General features: G+C 29.2%; 1 protein-coding gene across 1 annotated transcript in view; it reads right to left on the bottom strand.

The window, feature by feature from the left end:
* The window catches only part of LOC129980643 (corticotropin-releasing factor receptor 2-like), a 208,248-nt gene that overhangs the window by 102,158 nt on the left and 85,448 nt on the right, over positions 1-20,642 (bottom strand). Inside the window, exon 7 of the mRNA XM_056091023.1 lies at positions 2,083-2,213. Within this exon, the coding sequence (XP_055946998.1) occupies positions 2,083-2,213 (131 nt within the window). The remainder of the gene's footprint in view (positions 1-2,082; positions 2,214-20,642) is intronic.

Here is a 20,642-nt window from a genome sequence, read left to right as displayed (position 1 = left end):
TACTGAACCTTTCGTATCATCCTAGGCGAGTTTATTCGGCGATTAATTCCTCGCATGCCATTAATAATATCCAAAAATTGAATCGGTGTCTTAAATGCGTTTAGCCGACCGATTGAAACCAAATTTTGAGACAAAACTATACCACAAAATGATGTACCAATTTTGATATTAAGTCACTGCATTTTTGAGTTATCACTTTTACATGTTTTTGAAAGTTCAGACCGATAAATGGTTAATCTTTTGTTGGATTGGGCCCAAAATTTGAAAGCTATCTAGACTATAGATGTTAATTCGGTGTATCGAATTCTATCTATCTAATTCTCTACGCTTTGTAGTTATCGTGCTAAATTATTTTCGAGCTGTCAGACAGACAGACTTCTTCTGAGTTTGTGGATATTTTGAAGGAAATCTACACATTTGGTATAAAGGCCATATACCAAATTTCATCCGTCTAGATCAAAGCGTTTTTCAGTTATCTTTGTCACAGACAGCAGACGGACATATTCCAAAAATGTGTTTTTCGAATTAAGGGAGATCTAGATTGTGGAGATTCATCAAAATCTCCAGTTCGAAGTTTTTGACGACTATTATTATACTTTCTCTATACTACGTATACAAGAAAGTAAAAGGCACCATCAAAACTCTTTGTTTGAAATCCTAAATGGTGCCTCATTTTGTAGGAAAAATTTGATCAAATGCTGGATGCATATTAGGTCACGGAACCATAAGGATTAATTTCAATATATATATATATATATATATATATATATATATATATATATATATATATATATATATACTAGCTTTCACCCGCGACTTCGTAGGCGTGGAAATAGATTGGAATTTATAGCCTCAAAGACTTTATCTTTTGTTACTCCTGCGCATGCATGAATTTTCAACGCCAATTGGGTAACACAAATGTATGAATTTTCTACGCCAGTTGGGGTAAAGCAATATAGATTATAAATTTTTAATTTCCTTTACATTAATTCAACAGTATTAATTAATTTATTAATTCAACAGTACTTCAGAATGCATCCGAAAGATCGATTAATTCACAATGTTTAATTTTAAATGTATCGAACACTAAGAAAATAAACAGAATCGTTTGAAATAATAGTCAAAATCATGTTAAGCCTAATCTCATTGGAGTGGGGGGAAAAACCCTGAAGCTTTATTCATTTGGCGATTTTTGGTGGGAAAGTTAGTTTTTAATTAATAAACAATTAACCATTCAATTAAACGGAATAAATAGTAACCTATGTCCTATTCCAGACTATAATCTGTCTCTCAGCTAAATTTCATCCAATTCTGTTCAGCCGTTCTGGCGTGATTGACTAACAAACATAGATAGATAATATTACGTAAATAAAAATATGGCATTGTTGTAATAATGGGGAAATAAGCATAAACGGTGAAATAATATTTCTGAAAGCATTTAAATCCAATACTAAATTTTGGAAATTAAAGGACCAATGTAATAGGAAACGAAGTAAAAAGAATTTTTGAGCTATATAAATAGTTTTTTTTTCATTTAAAAAATAAATAGTATTGTTATGTGTATGGTTAAAATTTTTCTCCTGCTATTATATACGTTGACATTTTTTATTTTAAGAAAGAAAATGTTGATAGAAATATAATGTCTAGAAATTAATCAGGATGAAAATATACTAAAAATATATTATTTAAATTATAAAAGATTATATGTAGAAAGTTGGAATTAGATTTTTCTATTATTTAATATATTCAAAGAATGGTGTAAACTTTTATATGGTTGTATCAAAAATCCTTAACCCTTGTCTCTTCTTTTGCTGACTGATTATAAAGAGGGTGCATAGTTTAAATTTAGGTTTTTAATACCTCGTCCTGAAGCTACAAGATCTCTTTTTATGAATTGTTATTAATTTTTTTAATTTTGAGTTATGATCATAAGATTAAGAAAACGCTAAAAATTCTACATTTTTTTTTCTCTACAGTAAAGCCTACTCTACATTTACACGAAATGACTGCAATGATTTTCAAATTCGTATAAATTATTGATTATTTGTTGATTTTTATTTTTTAATCAAATATTTTTCTTACCAACAGAGCGATAACCATTGGGCCAGTAAGAATCCACACGTAGCTTGATTTTCCATATCCCTTCCAACATGGTGTGTGCAGTTCTTTAGACATCAAGAAAGCCCATGTAGAGACGAAAACGAATGGCAAGCCTGCAAATAAGACGTTACTTGATTAAAAATACAGACAAAATAGCATCGATTTCTGAATTATATATATATTTAAAAAATACAGTTATAAATATATCCAGAGGGGAAAAATCTACGAAAACATTCTTATCGTGTTTTCTAATTTTTTTTTCTGGCCCTGCACTTGAAAATAATATTTGTGATTTTTATTTATTTTTGTATTTCCACCTTTATTTAATTTCCAAAATGGAAATTTTTTAGCTTTGATTCCTTTGGAGTAATATTTTCACAGAATGCTGTGCATTTTACTTCTGCAATTCCATTATCACCAATTAGCCCGACAAAAAATGCAGCTAAATATACAAATAAACCGTCATCCCTCTAGATTCACGCCAAGTTTTCTTGCCAAAGGTCCAAATCCCAATAAACCTACAATGCAAGTGCAAAAAACAGGGGTAGGGATAATTTATTGAGCGCAAGTTCCCAATTCCCATCATCATAGGCATTTTAAATTCTAGCTTTGCTTTATTTTTTTTAAAAATAATATTGAAATAATTCTTTTTTGAATGAAATAATTATTTGTAGAAATCAAAGCATTCATTCATTACTAGCATTTGTAAAATTTTCGTTTGAAATTAAATATTTTTAAAAAGATTTAAAAACTATTGAGAAATAATTTTTAATAATTAATGATATTAATTAAAATTTTTTGTTTTGATAAATAATCATTAAATACTTTTTAGATACATTATTAAAAAGCCTTGAGGAATCAGGTAATAAAATATTATTAGATATCGAGTTTTAAAAAAATCATCAGAATTTTATCTTTCCTGGTATGGTTTTTCTGTTCGATAATATAATGCTTTAAATATAAAAATTCTTTCATATTGAGATATTACTTTATGAAACATAATTAAACACAAAAAAATATTTGCTTGCTGGTACCATGTTTTTTTATTAAGTTTGCATTAAAAAAAATTGCTTTGCATAAACTTACGTTTTCGCTATTAACATATAAAACTCAGGAGTAAAAATGCCCCTTTAAGCTTGAGTAAAATGTTAATTCCAACCACTAATGATGCCATCTATTTTTTTATAATTTATTTATAATACATGAGGTTGTACTTAAAACATAAACACCTCAGTTAATGAGTATTCATCTAATCTCCATTTGTTAGATAAGTTTGGTTGGTTATCTAAATAAAAACAGTTAATGACGTAGAATGAATGTTAAAAAAATAAGTAGTAAAAAATTCCTTTTATGCACTTCAGATATTAGATAAAAAATTATTATTATCTCACGCATTTAGAGAAATGGAAGATATGCCTAATTTTGTACGATTAGAAATGTGGATGATGTGTATAGAAGATTCCTATATAAATATTTAATATTTTCTTCTTCGTATATAGTACTTATTTTTAATGTCTGAATGTTATTTTATGCCATGATATGTGTCTTTAGCATATTCAATCAAAGAAAACACCGATATAGCCTGAGCCCTCCGTATGACAGACGATAAATTACCTCAACACAAATCTCTCAGTATAATGGTAAAGAGTTAGTGTAGATGTATATATATACACCTCCCAGTATAAATGCACACTATTACAGAAAGCGATGTAGAGCTAACCTAAACAAAACAAGAGCTATAGAAGTATAAACAAAGTCAGAAATAAATAAAAAAAAATTGGAAATAAAGTAAAAATAAATAAATAAATATAAAAAGTAAAAATAATACACACACACACACACACACACACACACACACACACACACACACACACACACACACACACACACACACACACACACACACACACACACACACACACACACACACACACACACACACACACACACACACACACACACATATATATATATAAACTGAAATCACTGAGAAGCAAATGTTTCGAATTTTAAACTGACGTAGAAATGATTTTCGGGAGATAATATGCTTCAAAATTTAGGAAAACACTTAAAATTGTGATTAATTTTTAATTAAAAAGCTAATTAGAATTATAAAAAAGCTTTTAATAGCAAGGAACTGCTATTAAATCAATGTAATCTAAACTAATTGAGCCTATAGTTATCAATCAAGCATCTTTAATCTAAATAAATAAGAGTTCGAAACAATACAAGACATGTCATCAGTATGACGTTTTGCGCATTTCATATGTTTCTAATGATCGTACTTTCTATTGTGTTAATCGAAATAACTTCAACTTGCAAATTATAGATATATTTTAAAACTTCAATCTGATAAGATTCATAAAATAAAATAATTTTCATATGATGGAAAGATGGTAATTGTTTTTTCATGTTCAACGGTAAAAAAATTATCATTCTAAGCCAGTTCGCTTTAAATTCCCCCTTCCTCAATTTAACTGAAAAGTATAAATCATTTTTGACCAGAATTCAAACGCAAACCAAACAGATGGGGCAGAAGGAAATGAAAAAAAAAAAAAATGCTAAAGAATTTTAGAGTCGACTCTGGTTTGGTTGGTTCAGGGGCAAATAGATGAAAAAAAATCGTTTTCTAAAATCCCACGAAATGTTTTTTTAGTCTTGTTTGGATTAAGTTTTTTACCTGAGAAGAAGCGATAAAAAAGCCTCAAAAAATTTTATTGCTTGTTGACAAAATATTTCTTCTAGAACTCAAGGAAATTTAGTTAATTATAGATAAAATTAATAACGATTTTGAAATGTGAATTTTTTTTCTAAAATTTTTGTAATTTAATCTATATGTTTATTATCAAAACAAAATTCTTTGTTCTAAGATGGAATGCTCATGATATGTTTTTAAAATTATTCCTTAGAATTTCAGACAATGAATTAATGAATTGCAACAACGAATTATTTTTTTAATAAGATCATTTTTTTTTCTTTTACTGTGAGTATCTTAAAGAGTAGTATGCTTTACTTAATATTTAATACTGTTACGAAATTTCCGGGGTTCGTTTGGATAGTGGTGGTTATATGGTGTGAAGAACGCTCAATCACCAGGCGGCAGTAGAAAATAAAACAACGACGTTTATTTACACGAAGACACACAGGACAGCACAAAGACGACAACTATATACAGCACAGAAGACGATTATCTTCAGCCGAGACGTGCAGCAACAACAGCAGCATATAACAAGACTCTCTACTGCAGACAGTAGCGCACAGCTTAGTTCAGCACTCACTTGACTCCGTCGCTGCTCCGCTAATCTCTGGAAGGCCAGTTCTTTCTGTCGATTCCGATTACTCTTCGACTCCACTGGTCCACGACCCAATTCACCGTCGACTCCACGGCAGCTGCAGCTCCTTTTATAGGTCTAAGGAGGCAGGGCTAGAAGCCTCTCAACCAATCAGGAACGTTCGAGGCGTATCTCCGTTCCTACTGGACGGATGTTTCGGGTATAATCCATTTTGGCGCCAAAGTCGCCAAGTCGCCAAATGGTCGCAAAGTTTGTCGCCAAGCTCTGGGACCTCCCGTGCAACCAACTATGCTGGAAAGCCGCATCACAGGTTCGTAACAATACCATTGTGATAGCAAAGCTTATATAATTCTCATAAAATATGATTGCCTCGAACTGTGTATTTCTGTTCATTGCAGGAAAGTGGCGTTATAGAAAAAAGTGCATTACTTTCTTCTTGGAATTCTGCTTGAATGAATTATTTTCAAAATTTAACAATGAACTCAGGAGGAAATAAATGCGAGACACAATTTGCAAAAATACTATACCAGACGTTCTATCCTTCTCTATTAGATAATTTTATTCACATTACAGCTTTTAGTGAGTTTGAAAAGGCAGAGTAGAAATTTGGAGGCAAATGTTTAGATCCAGAAAGAATTGAAAATTCATCTGCTTTTATAAAAATAATATCATAAAAAAGTCAAAATTGGGTTCATTTTTTCTGTAAGATAACTGTGGAACTCAAAATTAAATTGGCATGGATCATTATATAGTGTGTATCATCTTCACACAGATTTATTCCATTTTTTTCTGATTTAGGCTAGCAAAATAATGAAGGATCAAAATCTGAAGCATGACAATATGAGTATCACGATATATTTTAAGACTGATTCATCTACCTTTATATAAAATATTACTTTTAATGATTAAAACCATGATATATTTAATATCGTAGTATTGCACGTTTCTATAATTGCAGAGTGTTATATAATATATTTCTAATCAATTTGAAAATTTTAATAAAATTTGAAGAAAAAAGTTACAAAAATAATATAAATGTCAATAAAAAAGATAACTTTTTAAACTTCAAAATAGTACCAAAATGATTTTTGTGTAATAAAGGATTTTGAAATCATTGAAAGAAAATTTAAAATTTCTATTAATTTTTAATTAAATGTCTTTAAAAAATTAAAAAAAAAGCTTTGTAAGCACCTATTATTGAAGAAATAACTACGAGACAAACTTGGCAGATATCCGTCCAACGGCCTATATTATAGAGAGCTTACCCCCACATATTGTAAATTATCGATAATATCTTTCTGATAAACGTCATAAAATTAAAATTGGAAAGCACAGCTAACGATGTTGTCCGAGTGCAGTTAAAATTGTGTAAATGACATGGAATTTGTTATATCAATAAAGAGTCTTTTAAGAATTTAATTTATACATATCTAAAGCTCCCTATATAAATTAAAATGACAAAATTAATGAATTTGAGTTTAAAGCAATTATAAGCCTCTTCCCAACATAGTCAAAAAAAAAACAAAAACAACAACAACAACCAATGGTAGTTTTTTCTCCAAAACTTTCTTGCATACTCTTTAATAAACTTATCATGCCATAGAACACGTCACATGGTATTGACGTATAACGGTTATGAAATATTAACTTCTGGCGTAAATTTAACATTTTTGCTGAATCTTCAGTGTGAACTTATGTTCGACCAATCGGACAGATAGATTTCCTCTAAACAGATTTATTCAAAATCTAATAGAAATCTGCAAATTTGGTGTTAAGACCGTATACCAAATTTCAACAGTCTAGCACACATCGTTTTTGAGTTATCTTTATCACAGACAGACTATGGATGGCGCAGTATAACCAAAAATGTCTCCCTTGTGCAAAAAAAAAAAGTTCCAAATCAATCAACCACAGACAGATGGACATTTTCAAAAATATCTTTTTCAAACTCAGGGAATTCAGAAATATGGAGAATCATCGAAATCTCGAATTCGATTTTTTTTGACGATTACTATATTTTTTCTTTACTACGAATACGAGAAAGTAATAAAATCTAATACAATTATAAACCGGGCGATTCATTAAATAAAAATTAATCCGTAAAGAATATCAGATGTCGGAAAATGCCTCTACTTCAACAATAAAAAAAAAAACCCTCCCACATGGTTATAATCTTCTTACTCATAAACCTATTACGACTTTGTTAAAAAAATCCTCTTTCTGATTAATAGGGAGCCATTAAATATCTCGGGTAGTCGAGTGCTGTACAAAGAGATTCGTAACTTCCGCTTCAAGGCCGGAAATTCATCTTTATAATTAAGTATAAGATTGAAAGCGGCAATTAAAAGAAGGAAAAGTTTCCATTCTTTTGGCGTCTAATACACTACATTTAATGAAAGGTAGGCTCGGATTCAATAAGATACGAGTTGCGTTGAATCGAAATAATATTCGCCTTTTTTTTTTTCTCTTAACGTCTCATCGTCATTTAACTGGTTCATTGAGTTTCACAACGGAAATTAATGGTTTAGCAACGAGGGTAGTGACCATAAACATGGATGGTCGTTTTTTTAGACCTAAAGCGTAACAAACAAATTAAGTAATTTTGTCGGGTTTCTTGCACTTTAGGTTTGCAGTTTATTCTGATGCCATAGAGTGTTTCGAATAGTAATGGGCTTCAGGAGTATGCCGTTAAATGCTGAATTTGTAACTGTTTCTTTAATTCACAAGAATACATATAAAACCATGTAATTTTTTGAATTAAGATGTCTAACATTTTAAATATGATATCTTTTTTCCAGAACAATAACAATAAAACATAACATTTTATGTTTAACATGGGAAACGAATAATTCAGAATTTTAAATTTATTTATTTGGTAAAATTTGTTTCTTTTTTTTCCGAGTGAAGAGCTTGTTCGAAATTTAATTAGTATACTATGCAATTCTGCTATTTCTATTGTTACAAATAAACCTTTCTTATCCCTCCAAATGAAAATAATTTAATATTACAAAATACTGTTGGTATCAAAATTTAATCAGCAAAAGTGTTACAACTTTGATTTTCATCTATACTTATTTAAAACTGTGTTGTTTGAGATTAGTTTCGTGTAAATTAAAACGAATTGACAAGTCATACTAAATATTTTCCTAATGAAAGGGGAAAGTCAGCCATCTAACTCTCCGACCCGCCACGAACGCACACGGATTTAAACCATAAAAACTGAATGCCCGTACCGCCGCAACAGCAACATTGGCGGGAACTGTGGTTGAGTTCTAAGGGCCGTTACCGGCCACGGTACAACCCTCCCCGAAGGAAGTACGTCCCTTCATCGATGGGAGGAGTCAGATCCCCCACCTATTAGGGTGGCGAGATCCAACCACCATGCCGGAAGCATTCCATCCTCATTTCGAGGTGCCCCCACCCCAGGGGTTAATGAAAGGGGAAAGGGACTCAAAGTTTGATATGGATATATATTTTTGGTCTCAAAACAACATAACAAATTTCATTTATCCAAATCATTGCAGTTTTGAGTATTGTCTTAAAAGTGATATAGCCAGTTTGGAAGAAAAACGTTCTGTAAAAGGATTTCTTCCAAAATTTGGAAAAATACGCAGTTTTGGTGTAAAAATAGTAGGATAGAATTTAAAATGGCTAGTTTCTTCATTTTTTTAAGTTATTATGAGACAGAAAACCGGATAGAAAAGGCACGATTAAAAAAGCCGTGTTTTGGTCCTTGGAAGATCTCACATTTCAATGTACTAGTGAGACAGACTCAGGAAAATAAATATTTTAAGCTAGAACTGAGGCTGTATCAATTGCAATTATGTGATTAACATAATAAAGTTTTCAACACTTATAATTTCTAACAACTAAATCATTCATGGAGTGTTAGATAATCAATTTTCAAATTACTCTGTAGAAGTATTAAATATCTTCGAAAGAGAAGAGACGTACAAAATAGTTCATAATTTTTGTTTCAAAATAGTATGAGATATAATCCTTACAACTATATAAGAAAATGAAAGCGTCAATTACCTATTCTTCCAATATATTTGGACTTATAGAAATTTGAGCAATAAAGAGCTTTGCTAAATTAAATATCAGAGAAATCAAGAAAACCAGGCTTCCGCAGTTTCAAAATTGTTACCGATTTCGCCAACTTTGTTGCATACGAAATTTCATGATGCCTAGATACATCATCAATAATCCTTTATCCCAAAAGTTTTGAAAAAAAAGTTTTTCTCCCTCAAAGTTTGAGAATAATCTCAAAAACCCTATTCCACTGTACATTTTCAATGGAAAAACTTTGTAGCTTTATTTTGCCCCAACTTACCGATTTCGCCAATTTTTATATCCTATGAAAACTCTCCTAAATACGTAAGCATTGGTGGTTATTTACCTATGCCTGTTTTCGAGAGATATCGCAAAATGAATCATTTTACACAGATATTGCAATGACTCATTTTCGAGGGATATGGCAAAATGAATCATTTTTCGCAGATATCGCAATTAATCATTTTACTCAGATAACGCAATGAATCATTTTCGAAAGATATTGCAAAATGGATCATTTTTCACAAATCATTTTTGTGTGACAAATTAAATGATTTTAATATGTTTAGTTGGCGACGAGTATTAAATTAATTTAAGATAAGGAGAATTTCTTTGAGCAGGGATTTTCAAAAGAGTAAGGAGCGAAAGAAATTAAAAGTAAAAAATAAGGTTAAATAAGGTAAAAAAGGTTAATAAACGATAAGGTTAATTGCAGTAAAAAATAATTTCATTGTAAACAGAAGATATTTGCTTCATCACTAAAAGAATCCCATGACAACAAACCTATGACCTTTCATTTTTGGTACAGAAAATTCTCTTCCAAATAAATAAAGAACTATTAAATGTCTGTGTGGATCGATTCCAGTACAAAGTGGTCTGTTATTTCTATTTCAAGCAAAGGTATTCATCCCTACTATTAAACAAAAGATCAAAAGTGTCCCCCAGTTCCAAATAAAAGTTTGTATTCACTGAAACATCTCTCCCAGAAAGTAATGCACTGCCTGCTCTTAATGGAAAGCTCCAGGAAGGTGAGAGCTGATTCAGGAAGAACGGAGTAGCGCAAAATTGAAATATTCGCTTTTCGATCCTTCAATGAACGTTTTATCGCTATTAAAATGGTCCATTAACTTTGCGAGGGAGATTAATGGTTGAACAGCGTGTTACAAATCATTGACAGGGCAGTTCTTTTTTCTGTAGGTAGAAAGTTGAGAATAGATCGTGTGAATTCGCTGGGATTTATTTACTTTAGAAATAAATTTCATTTGCCGATAAAACGTGTTTTGAATAGTAATGAGCAAAATATAGATAGGTTAAACGGTGAATTCTTATTTTTAATTTATAATTAATATTTTAAGTAACATGAATGCATGTAGTTCTTAATTTTAGGTTCTATATGGAAATAATATATACTCAGAATAATGACATTTTTATAATTAAACGTTGATAGAAAACGTTAATTTAGATCTTCTAAATTTTTTACGAATTAAAAATCGTTTCATTTTATTTTTAATCCTTATTTGTCTAGAATTAAATAAAGTATTCTTTATAGAAACAATATACCCTTAGAATATTGGAATTCTTATAATTAAATGCTGATAGAACATATCTATTTAGAGCTTCTAAAAGTTTTAAGAATTAAAAATTTTCCTTTGTTTTTAATCCTTATTTGTCTAAAATTAAATATAATATGCTGTAAAAAAACAATATATCCTTAGAAAAATTAAATTTTTATAGATGAATGTTGATAGAACACATCCATTTAGAACTTTTAAAAACGTCACGAATTAAAAATCGATACATTTTGTTTTTAATCCTTATTCGTTTAGATTTAAATTCTTTATCTATAATTTTAATGATGAAATAATTAAAGTGCTCGTATCATCTAAATACTTAACTTAATGTTGCACTGTATCAGAAAGCATGTATCTGTCCCTTAATATCTCGTGTTGTATTTACATTTTTTACATTTTGCACGAGCTTTTTTGAGTCGCAAAATTGTATTATCATCTAGATTTTCGATTTTGGAGTGTAAAAGAGATAGGCGAGCTTTCTATTTAATTTTGAATGACGAAAGTTTCATTTTTTCGTTTAAAGAATTTTTTTTTTGAATTTTCATTTAATACTCCTGTTATTAGAAGCTTGGAATATGATCTTCGAAAGAAAATGTAAATTTACATCATACTGCTTATTGCTCTTTCACGATTTTGGGATATTGTTTTGGAATTCGAGATACCACTTTTGGATGGTTGTATCTGCAGAAGTGTCATACGCAACAACTAATTGATGAAAGATAAGCATTTTCAAATTTCTTTGTTTCGCCTTGATCTCCGAACTATAAGATCTTGTTTTTTCAGTTCTTTTTCCCAGTTTATAATTTTGAACTATTCTTTATTTAAATTTTAATTCGAAACATGTGTATTTATTGTTTTTATGGCTACTTCCGTGGATGTTAGCTTCCTACTTTTGCTAATAATCGCGGTTTATTACAGTGCTAAATAAAACGTAAACATATACTCCTTATCTTTCATCTACACTGGTGAAACCATCTCTACCTGGAGCATGCGCTAAGAGGCGTCGGGGCTTCCATATGTAGGAATAGACAGTAAAGTATATATTTACATGAAGATTTTTCTAACATGTATTGAACTCAAGACTTAACTAATGGAATTATTGAATTATAAGAAACAAATAGTACTGTGATATATAACTTAAGGAAAGCATTAAATATGCTACATAAATATCCAATCTTCCAATCGATTCTATGTAATTTATTCTGATTTAACTTATATTAATGTGAGCGAATAATACTAATATATTTTGAGTGCTATATTAACTAATTAAGACTGATAACAAAAGACTCTAAAAATTGTTTAGAGTTCTAATGTTAGATTGAGAACTTGATTATTGAACGAAAAAAAATTGTATCAGCAAATGATTTTTCTTAATATTATTAGAAGCAATTGAATTACGCATATCACATGCAAAATGTAAATTAGTGCTGCCATTTTACATTGATTATATTTACCATCTCAATGATCTGATTCTTTTGTTACTTTAAAAAATGTTGTGGAAGCAGTTTATATGCAATAAATTGTAAACCAACAAAAGTTTCAAGAAAACGAATAAATTTATAGCCCCTGTCAGCAACATTTCCAAAAAAAAGTTATAGATTATTAAAGTTTTTCTCTTTGGATAATCGAAATAAATATTAATAGCAGTGTTATTTTTCAAATAAGAAATAATCAATTTCCTAAACCAAACTGAATTATTCATTACTTCCAATAACGAAAACCATTTTTTGAGCAAAAATTGTAGAAATGCGATAGTTATGGTTATTGAAGTTTTGCTGTTTAATAAACTACGAGGTTGTTTAATAATGTTTCACTTGATAAATGATGATCTTGTGGAAAATATTATTTTTAGTTTGGTGTTTCAAGAAGAATAATATTAAAATAAATGAAGAAAAGCGTAATGTTTGTTTTGATATCATGGGCAGTGGTACGTTATCTCCTCATTAATCATTTTTTTCTACATATTAATAAGCAATTTTTTTAAGTCATCGCCAGTTTTTATTTCATCATATTACCAACAGCGTCGAACAGAAGGAAAAAAAAGAATATGATACATTTGTCGGTAGTATACATGCAAATTTTTTTACCCTTAACTAACGTTTTTGCAAATAAGCACATTAGCTTCATAAGCACCAGACCCCCCCCCCCTCCCAAGTTACAATGAATTACCCGAAAATGCTGTTTTCGAGATATTTACGTTTTATGTACAGAATGTGAGTTTTTTTAAATTAAAATTTCTTTTTTATTGATAACAGTCAAATAATCATTTACGCACTTTCGCGAGTTTTTATGCTGTATAAACTTGATTGCATGTCTAACCATAAAAATCGCAAATTATTATAGTTTGAGATGAAGCCGAATTTATATTTAGTAAAAAAAAAATAAATAAATAAACAAAGTTGTTTTATATATAAAGGAAAAATTTTTTTTTTCACGAGGCAGATAATAGAAGTTCAATATTTTTTAATTAATTAAATGTCTTGTGGCAAATATTAGTTTTTTATATATTCCTTTTATTTTTTCTACAGTCAAGAGAAATTTTTATATGCATCTAAGAGTAAACCTTTTTATTTCTTTGTATACAAAATATGGAAAATAAATTATGGTTATATTAAAAAAAAATACGATCTCAAGATTTGGAAGAATTAGCGTGTTACAGACCTTCCCTGAGTTCCTAAAAAAATATTTTTGGAATTTTCTCATCTCTCTCTATTAACATGATACCTTAAAAACGTTTTGAGCTAGGTTAATGAAAATTGGTATGTGGTTACACAAAATTTATAGATTGCTTTGAAATTTTGAATGAAATCTAATCTCAAGATGACTTTATTCCTTGCTGCTTGTGTACAGGTGAACACGGCTAACTACAAAATGCAAAATCGGGATGCATACACTTTCGTGCATAGATTTAATATCTAAAGTGAAGATATGTGTAAAGTGTAAGTTTTGAACCAAATCTTTCAAAGAATGGGCAATCTGTCGGTCTGTTAATAGTCATGACAATTCATACAAACACGACAATTTAGTTGTAACATTTAAAATAAATGAAATTTGATATATGATTTTGTTACTACAATTGTAGTTCTGTATAAAATTTTGATTTTAATCGGTTTGAAAAAAAAGGCGTTCAAAATTAGCAATAAGTTTTTTCGCTATACTATGTAAGAAGCGTAAAGCTCTCATGAATGAACACTGCAATTAAAATAATAATAATAATAATAATATTATATATATATATATATTATTTATGCCAGATACGAAGAATCTTTTCCTTTTCCTTGATATAAGCAAAAGGTAAATTAAAATATTTGTGGAAATTTCATTTATGAAGAACAAAATAAAGATTCTGTCTAATTAAATTTATTACTTCAGTTGGTCATAATAAAAGATTAATATAAACAATGTGTCTTCGAAACTTAGCTTTGATTTTTAGTTGTTGATTTTTGTTTTAATAAAAATCATTTGAGCGCAGGTGTGAAATATATTTTAATTTATGAACTTGACTTAGGCATTGAAATCGTCTGTGACATTTAAAAGGCATCGCCATTTGAACACAATTAATATCGTATTCATCTTTATCAATGGACCTATCTCATACAGCAAAAATTAAATTAGAATACTCGACATCTGTCACGTGTGCTAATTTGATGGTTGAATGCACCATGGAAGAAGAAAGAATATTTCATAAGGTAATGTGAAATTACGAGCTTTTAAATTACGTTATTTCTATTATTATTTCGTATTTTATTTAAATTATTTTGTTGCTTTTGAATTAAAATTGGTTGTGAATAGACTGTTTTATATTTGTGCGTCAATTATAGTGTACAACCGAATCTCATTGTAAATAAAATTTATCATCTGTTTTATTAATTCATCTTTTTTTAAAACTAAAATAAACGATTTGGATTGAGTTTTCAACTTGTATCTAGTAATATTCGAGTTCACAATTTCTAAAGAATAGTTTTTGTTTTTGATATGCTAGTATTTGCATATCAAAGTATTTGGTTAACTGATATTTGTTTAACTTATAGTATATTAAATTGTTTCTCATCATTATTACATCAGCATTTAGTACAAGAACACAAAAATTAAAACTTTTCTAATTATTAAGATGCCGATCATCACATGCATTGAAATGATAAAAAAATTCCTCCCTGCAAATCTGGAAAGCAAAGGAAGATTTCTTTTCATCTAAGTTTATATTGCATGAATTTAATTGCAAGCAAAATTAAGGTTTGAAAATCACTTTTCAAACACTAAGATATTATAATCATCAAAAACATTTAAATATAGAAATTGTTCTTCTTAATGAGGCGCTAATTTGGCTAATTTGATTTATTTTTGTCTTCATTTTAATTGTTACAATCAGTTCACAGTCTCCCTATATATATTTATATATCTTGTTCAAATTTTCAATCGTTAATAAAATACTTTTTATTCATCCACTCAAGTTCAAATACATTTTTTTAAACTTGTAGTGGATGACACTTGATGTTAACACATTTTTTTCAAATATTCATTCATTAATTATTAAATTGAATTAATTTTTAATATTTCGAATAGAGTTGTAGCAGTTTGTAATGAAAAGTGAAATCAACTGGCAGTAGCTCAATCGGTAAAATGCGAGGATTTCAGTATTTTTCACGTGAAGGTGAAGAATGCAAGTTCAATTCTTGAGAAAATAGGAATTGACTTTAAAAAGTTTTTTTATATTACTTGTTATTAAGGAAGTTACAGTGAAATGAAAATTTCACCCCCTTTGAGCTAGATGGCTCATTTACGAACTCATCTGAGATTTCTACATTTCTAACAACATATTCGAATCTGTTTAAAATCCAAGCGAAATTACTGCAGTTATCTTGATCATAGGATAACATGGTCGTTATATATATATATATTTCTTGACTGAGGGCCTTGGGGTGCAAGGCCTATGTTTCGGTTAGGTGGTCAGCCTAACGTGGTAACGTGGAACCCCTAGTGTGGGGATGGCAAACCAATGGCACGTGATATAATATTTTGGGCACGCCAATGATCAAAACAGCTTGCATGTGACTTCATTTGATAAACAGAACTTGTCCCAATTCGATTGGTTGGAAATTGAAGAATTTGAAATGCAACTGATTGATTTCCACTCTAGTTCAATATGGATTCAAAAATTTATAGAAACAAGGAAAGAATTGGAATTGATTGAAACAGAAAGATTAACAAGCAACATAAGTAAAAATGCCAGTAACAAAATTTTGGAAAAATGGAATTCAGTTCCAGATACATTTAACTGTTTGAAGAAGCTGTCTCATGCTATTTTAACCATATTTTCATTTACCTATGCCTGCGAATCATTATTTTCAGAGATGACTAACATTAAAGACTCGCTTAGAAACTGTTTTGCAGATGAGTCGAATTCAGCATGCATTCTGCTAAAAGTGACATTTTACAAACCTAATATGTTATTAACCATCTAATCGACAATAACAGAAATTACACTAATGTTACTTTTATTTGAATTACACGTATTTATAAAACGTTTACTACTATACAGTAAAATATATATTTTTTCGTGGTAAATAAAGAGTTTTGAGTTGTTAATATTTAGTTTTATTATTTTCCTAATAATGACAAGTCAAAATTGTTTGACGACACGTCTATATCTCATTAAATATTTCTTTAGAGAAAATGGCAAGTTGATCCTTAAAGGTTCGCCACCCCTGCCCTAATGTTTAGTCCCCAAGCATGCTTGGTCCTTAGTTACTATTGTAACATTCTCCGTTCCCAGGACTGATAAGACATTTACAGCCAGCTGTGTCATCGCTGTTACTTACTAAACTCCTCGAGATAGCCATATGGCAGATCTTTTCCCCTGGGTGGTCTCGCATCTGTTCATTAGCGACTACAGTGAAAGACCACATTTGGAATTCCTCGTCCAAGAGGTATTGATAGTACCTTCAAAGAGAAAGGGATGACCAAACATCTGGATGCTAAATGTTTCTCATTGTGAAAGGACCTTCTCATGACCTACTGGCGTCGCTGAGAGAGCATATTACTGAACCCCGATTGGCCGAAAGAGAGCTCAAATGACCAATGTAAATTAAGAGATTGTCGCCGAAATAAAATGTCTAGATTTTTTTTTAAAGAGGAGAGAAGAAATGAATTGCAGGCGGACTGTTGGACTACGCCCACGAGTTCGGAGTCCGAGAACCAACTGAGTTTCAAGAAAGCCTTCGACTTTGACTGTTGTGTCTCCTACTACAGGTGTAAATAACTATTTATTTAACCAAGATCAGAACAAGTTGTTCTTTTGTATATATAGAGCTGTAAAGTAAAGAATTGTCTGGAAATTCTGCTTCGTTATTTGATCAGTCTAGATCAAGACATTACACTATATTTATTTCCCTAAAATCGTGTCAAGAGAGCTATTGCGATAGGTACTACATAAAATAATACTCAAAAAGGCATTATTTCATTTCATAAATGTTTTAAGAATTCTTATACATATTTAACGCAACTGAAGGAATAGCATTTATTTGGTGCATTTAGTAATGTTTGTCATGTGATAAATATCTAGTAAAATAATCATCCACCATTCATCAAAAATAAATTTTACACATCATAAATAAAAAACGTGTCTAAACGAATATTTGAACTCTGTTAATTCTTCCAATTCAACTTTTTCTCAATTTGTTTGAATGAATAGAACTGTGGCCGATATTTTAAACAACAGTGAAATTCCGAGAAACATTTTGAACGGGCGTCTCGTTAATCTTGTAAAGCAGAAGAATCCGCAATCGTCGAAAGGAATGAACCATTTTTTTATGTTAATGCATCCTCGAACGAAAGAAATTATCATATCTAAAACATTTCGCTGGTGTTTCGTAAGCCTCTTTTTTCCGGAGTAAATTTAATACTATAAATCCGTTTTCTGACCTGAATTTAAATGCGGGCCAAAAATTTATGAGTAGTGAAAAAAAAGGAATGGAAAAGGCGATAAGAAATCCAAGTTTCTCTGACCGTGTTTTGTTGTTAAAGAGGAAATAAATGCGGGGAAAAAAATTGGTTTCTGAAATCATGCGGAATGTCTTTTTAAATTCTTGTTAAGATTACGTTGTTAACCAAAGAATCAAGTAGTAAAGGGTAAACTATTCTTTCTGATGTAATCCTATGTTTAAGAATGAGAATATGATTTTGTTAAAAACGGATGTCATTTTAAATTATTTTGCAATATATTTTTATTGTTAAGATGTACGTACACACTAGAAGATTTTTTTTTAAATTTTAACTTTAAAAATCCAGTTTTTTCACAGTAGGTCATTAATATATGTTTAAACTCATTTCAGTGAGAAAAAATCCTATTACACTAATTATTAAATAATTAAATAATATTTAATGAGCTAATTAGCATATTTTTTGGAACATGATATTTTAAATTCTAATTTGTACAGAGACACAATTTTAGTTGGAAATTATGCCTAATATTAGACTTCATGTTGTCTGCCTCAATCAAGTTATATATATATATATATATATATATATATATTACCCATTTTTTATCAACGATGAATAGAAAAAGCGAGATTTTTTCTGTAATTTTAACTTTTGAATAGCTATTAAAAATTTATTTCTATAAATATAATTTTGATTGAGGCACAAAACATCCACTGTTTCATATAAATTATTTTGGTATATAAATAACTGTATTTGGTTCATTTCTTGTTGAGTTATGATTGTTTGAATGAAGCAACATAGTCGAAAAATATCATTCTTCATAAAATGAGTTTAAAAAACACCGAAACTAAAGTTTTTAGTGAAAGTATCTCAAGAAAAATAATTATAACTCGAGAAATATTTCGAATATTGACTACATCTTGGTATCGTTTGAAAGCAAAAGAATCAGGAAATATTTTGAAGCAGTAAAAAATATTTTAAACGATTTTCGAAGTTCCAAGTGTGTACATACACCTTAATCCTACATCGTATATCTATTTGGCTTCATGTTTTTATTTCCATTTATAAGTTTCACATGGCTGCCCCAAAGGGTCACAATGAGTAATAGGAAATCCTTTTTTAAAAGCTTTTTCTTAAATATTTGTAAAAAAGATCAATATACTTCAATAGCCATACTAGAATAAGATTTAAACTGGAAATTTGAGAAAATACCAAGATGGCTGTTGTATAAATAATTCTTACCATTAAAAATATTATCAAAATATTTTTTCTTGACTTCTAAAAATATATTAGTAAAATGGCTCTATTTTTCTCCAGAATTGTTATAAAATGTTTTATGTCTCTCGTATATTATTTAATTCATAATGTAGCTATTTGACATATATTATAAAAAAATAATTTATAAGTTTTAAAAATAATTTTCCTAAATTATATGCAGCTATTAAAAATACATATTTTTTGAAAAAAAAAAGTAACGCATTCTAGCTTTTACTCGGCTTTTGATGACAAGCGGAATTTTGGTTTTACTTACTTTCAATTAAATCTTTTATGAATAGTTGAATATTTATGATTTCCTCTAGAAAATATAAAATTTTGATAGTCGTGATATTTTAACAGAAACTATTCTTTTCATTGCGTATATAAAATATCCTAAGAGAGTCAAGCCACAATCATACTTAATTTTTCTATCGTCCGAGATAACTAATGAGAACTAATAATCTATATGCTTTCATACTGCAAAAAATTAATTAAAAACCTATATATTATGTTTCATTTCAGTTCCTTAAATTTAATAATGGAATTAAAAAATATGACGACTTTTGCAATTTGTTTCAAAAAATTAGTAAAGGAAGCGATAAAGTTGTGATTTAACCCTATTTAAAACCAAGCTTAAATAAATAACGGAAATATAACCTTTCTTATATTTCAAAATTTGTAAACAAAATTTGGAGTATTTATATAAGATATTTATAATTTATGCAGAATATTAACTACGGGAGGTTTAAAAAATCATTTGGTTCAATTGATATTCTAATTTAAAAATCCTTTGGTTCAATTGATATTCTAATTTAAAAATCCTTTGGTTCAATTGATATTCTAATTTCAATTTAAAGCAGGTTATAAAGATTTTAGGTTTTGGGATTAAAGGATAAAAGGATTTTGGGTTTTATATTTTTGTATGTTATGTTATTAATATGTTATGTATGTATTTTATACATACATATGTTATGTATTTTATACAAAAAATAATTTTTATGTTAAAAATATTATGAACGAAAAGATTTTAATCAGGAACAATACCGTGTTTATTAATTATTTCATTCATCAATTAAAAATCATAGGATAATTAAACAAACAATCTATTTTTGGCACATATTAATAAATATATTGTTTTTGAAAACTGTTATTAAAGTTGTTATTCTGTAAATTAAAAATTCCAGAATATTGTCAACAAAATTTTTTTAACCAGATGTAGTATAAAATAATTGCGAAATCACAAGATAAAAAGAAAAGAAGATTTATCTAAGCAATATGACAATACAAAATACTACTGTTTCCTTACTGAAAATAACCCCAAACATCAATAAACTTTTCGCATATAAATCACTTACGGTAGAATCAGAGAACCTACTTTCAAATCAATAGAGAGCTATTAAATATCTTTGTAAGTCGAGAATTCTACAAA

This window comes from Argiope bruennichi, chromosome 8 (assembly GCF_947563725.1).
Source record: "Argiope bruennichi chromosome 8, qqArgBrue1.1, whole genome shotgun sequence".
Taxonomy (NCBI): domain Eukaryota; kingdom Metazoa; phylum Arthropoda; class Arachnida; order Araneae; family Araneidae; genus Argiope; species Argiope bruennichi.
This window is presented reverse-complemented; position numbering and strand designations above follow the sequence as displayed.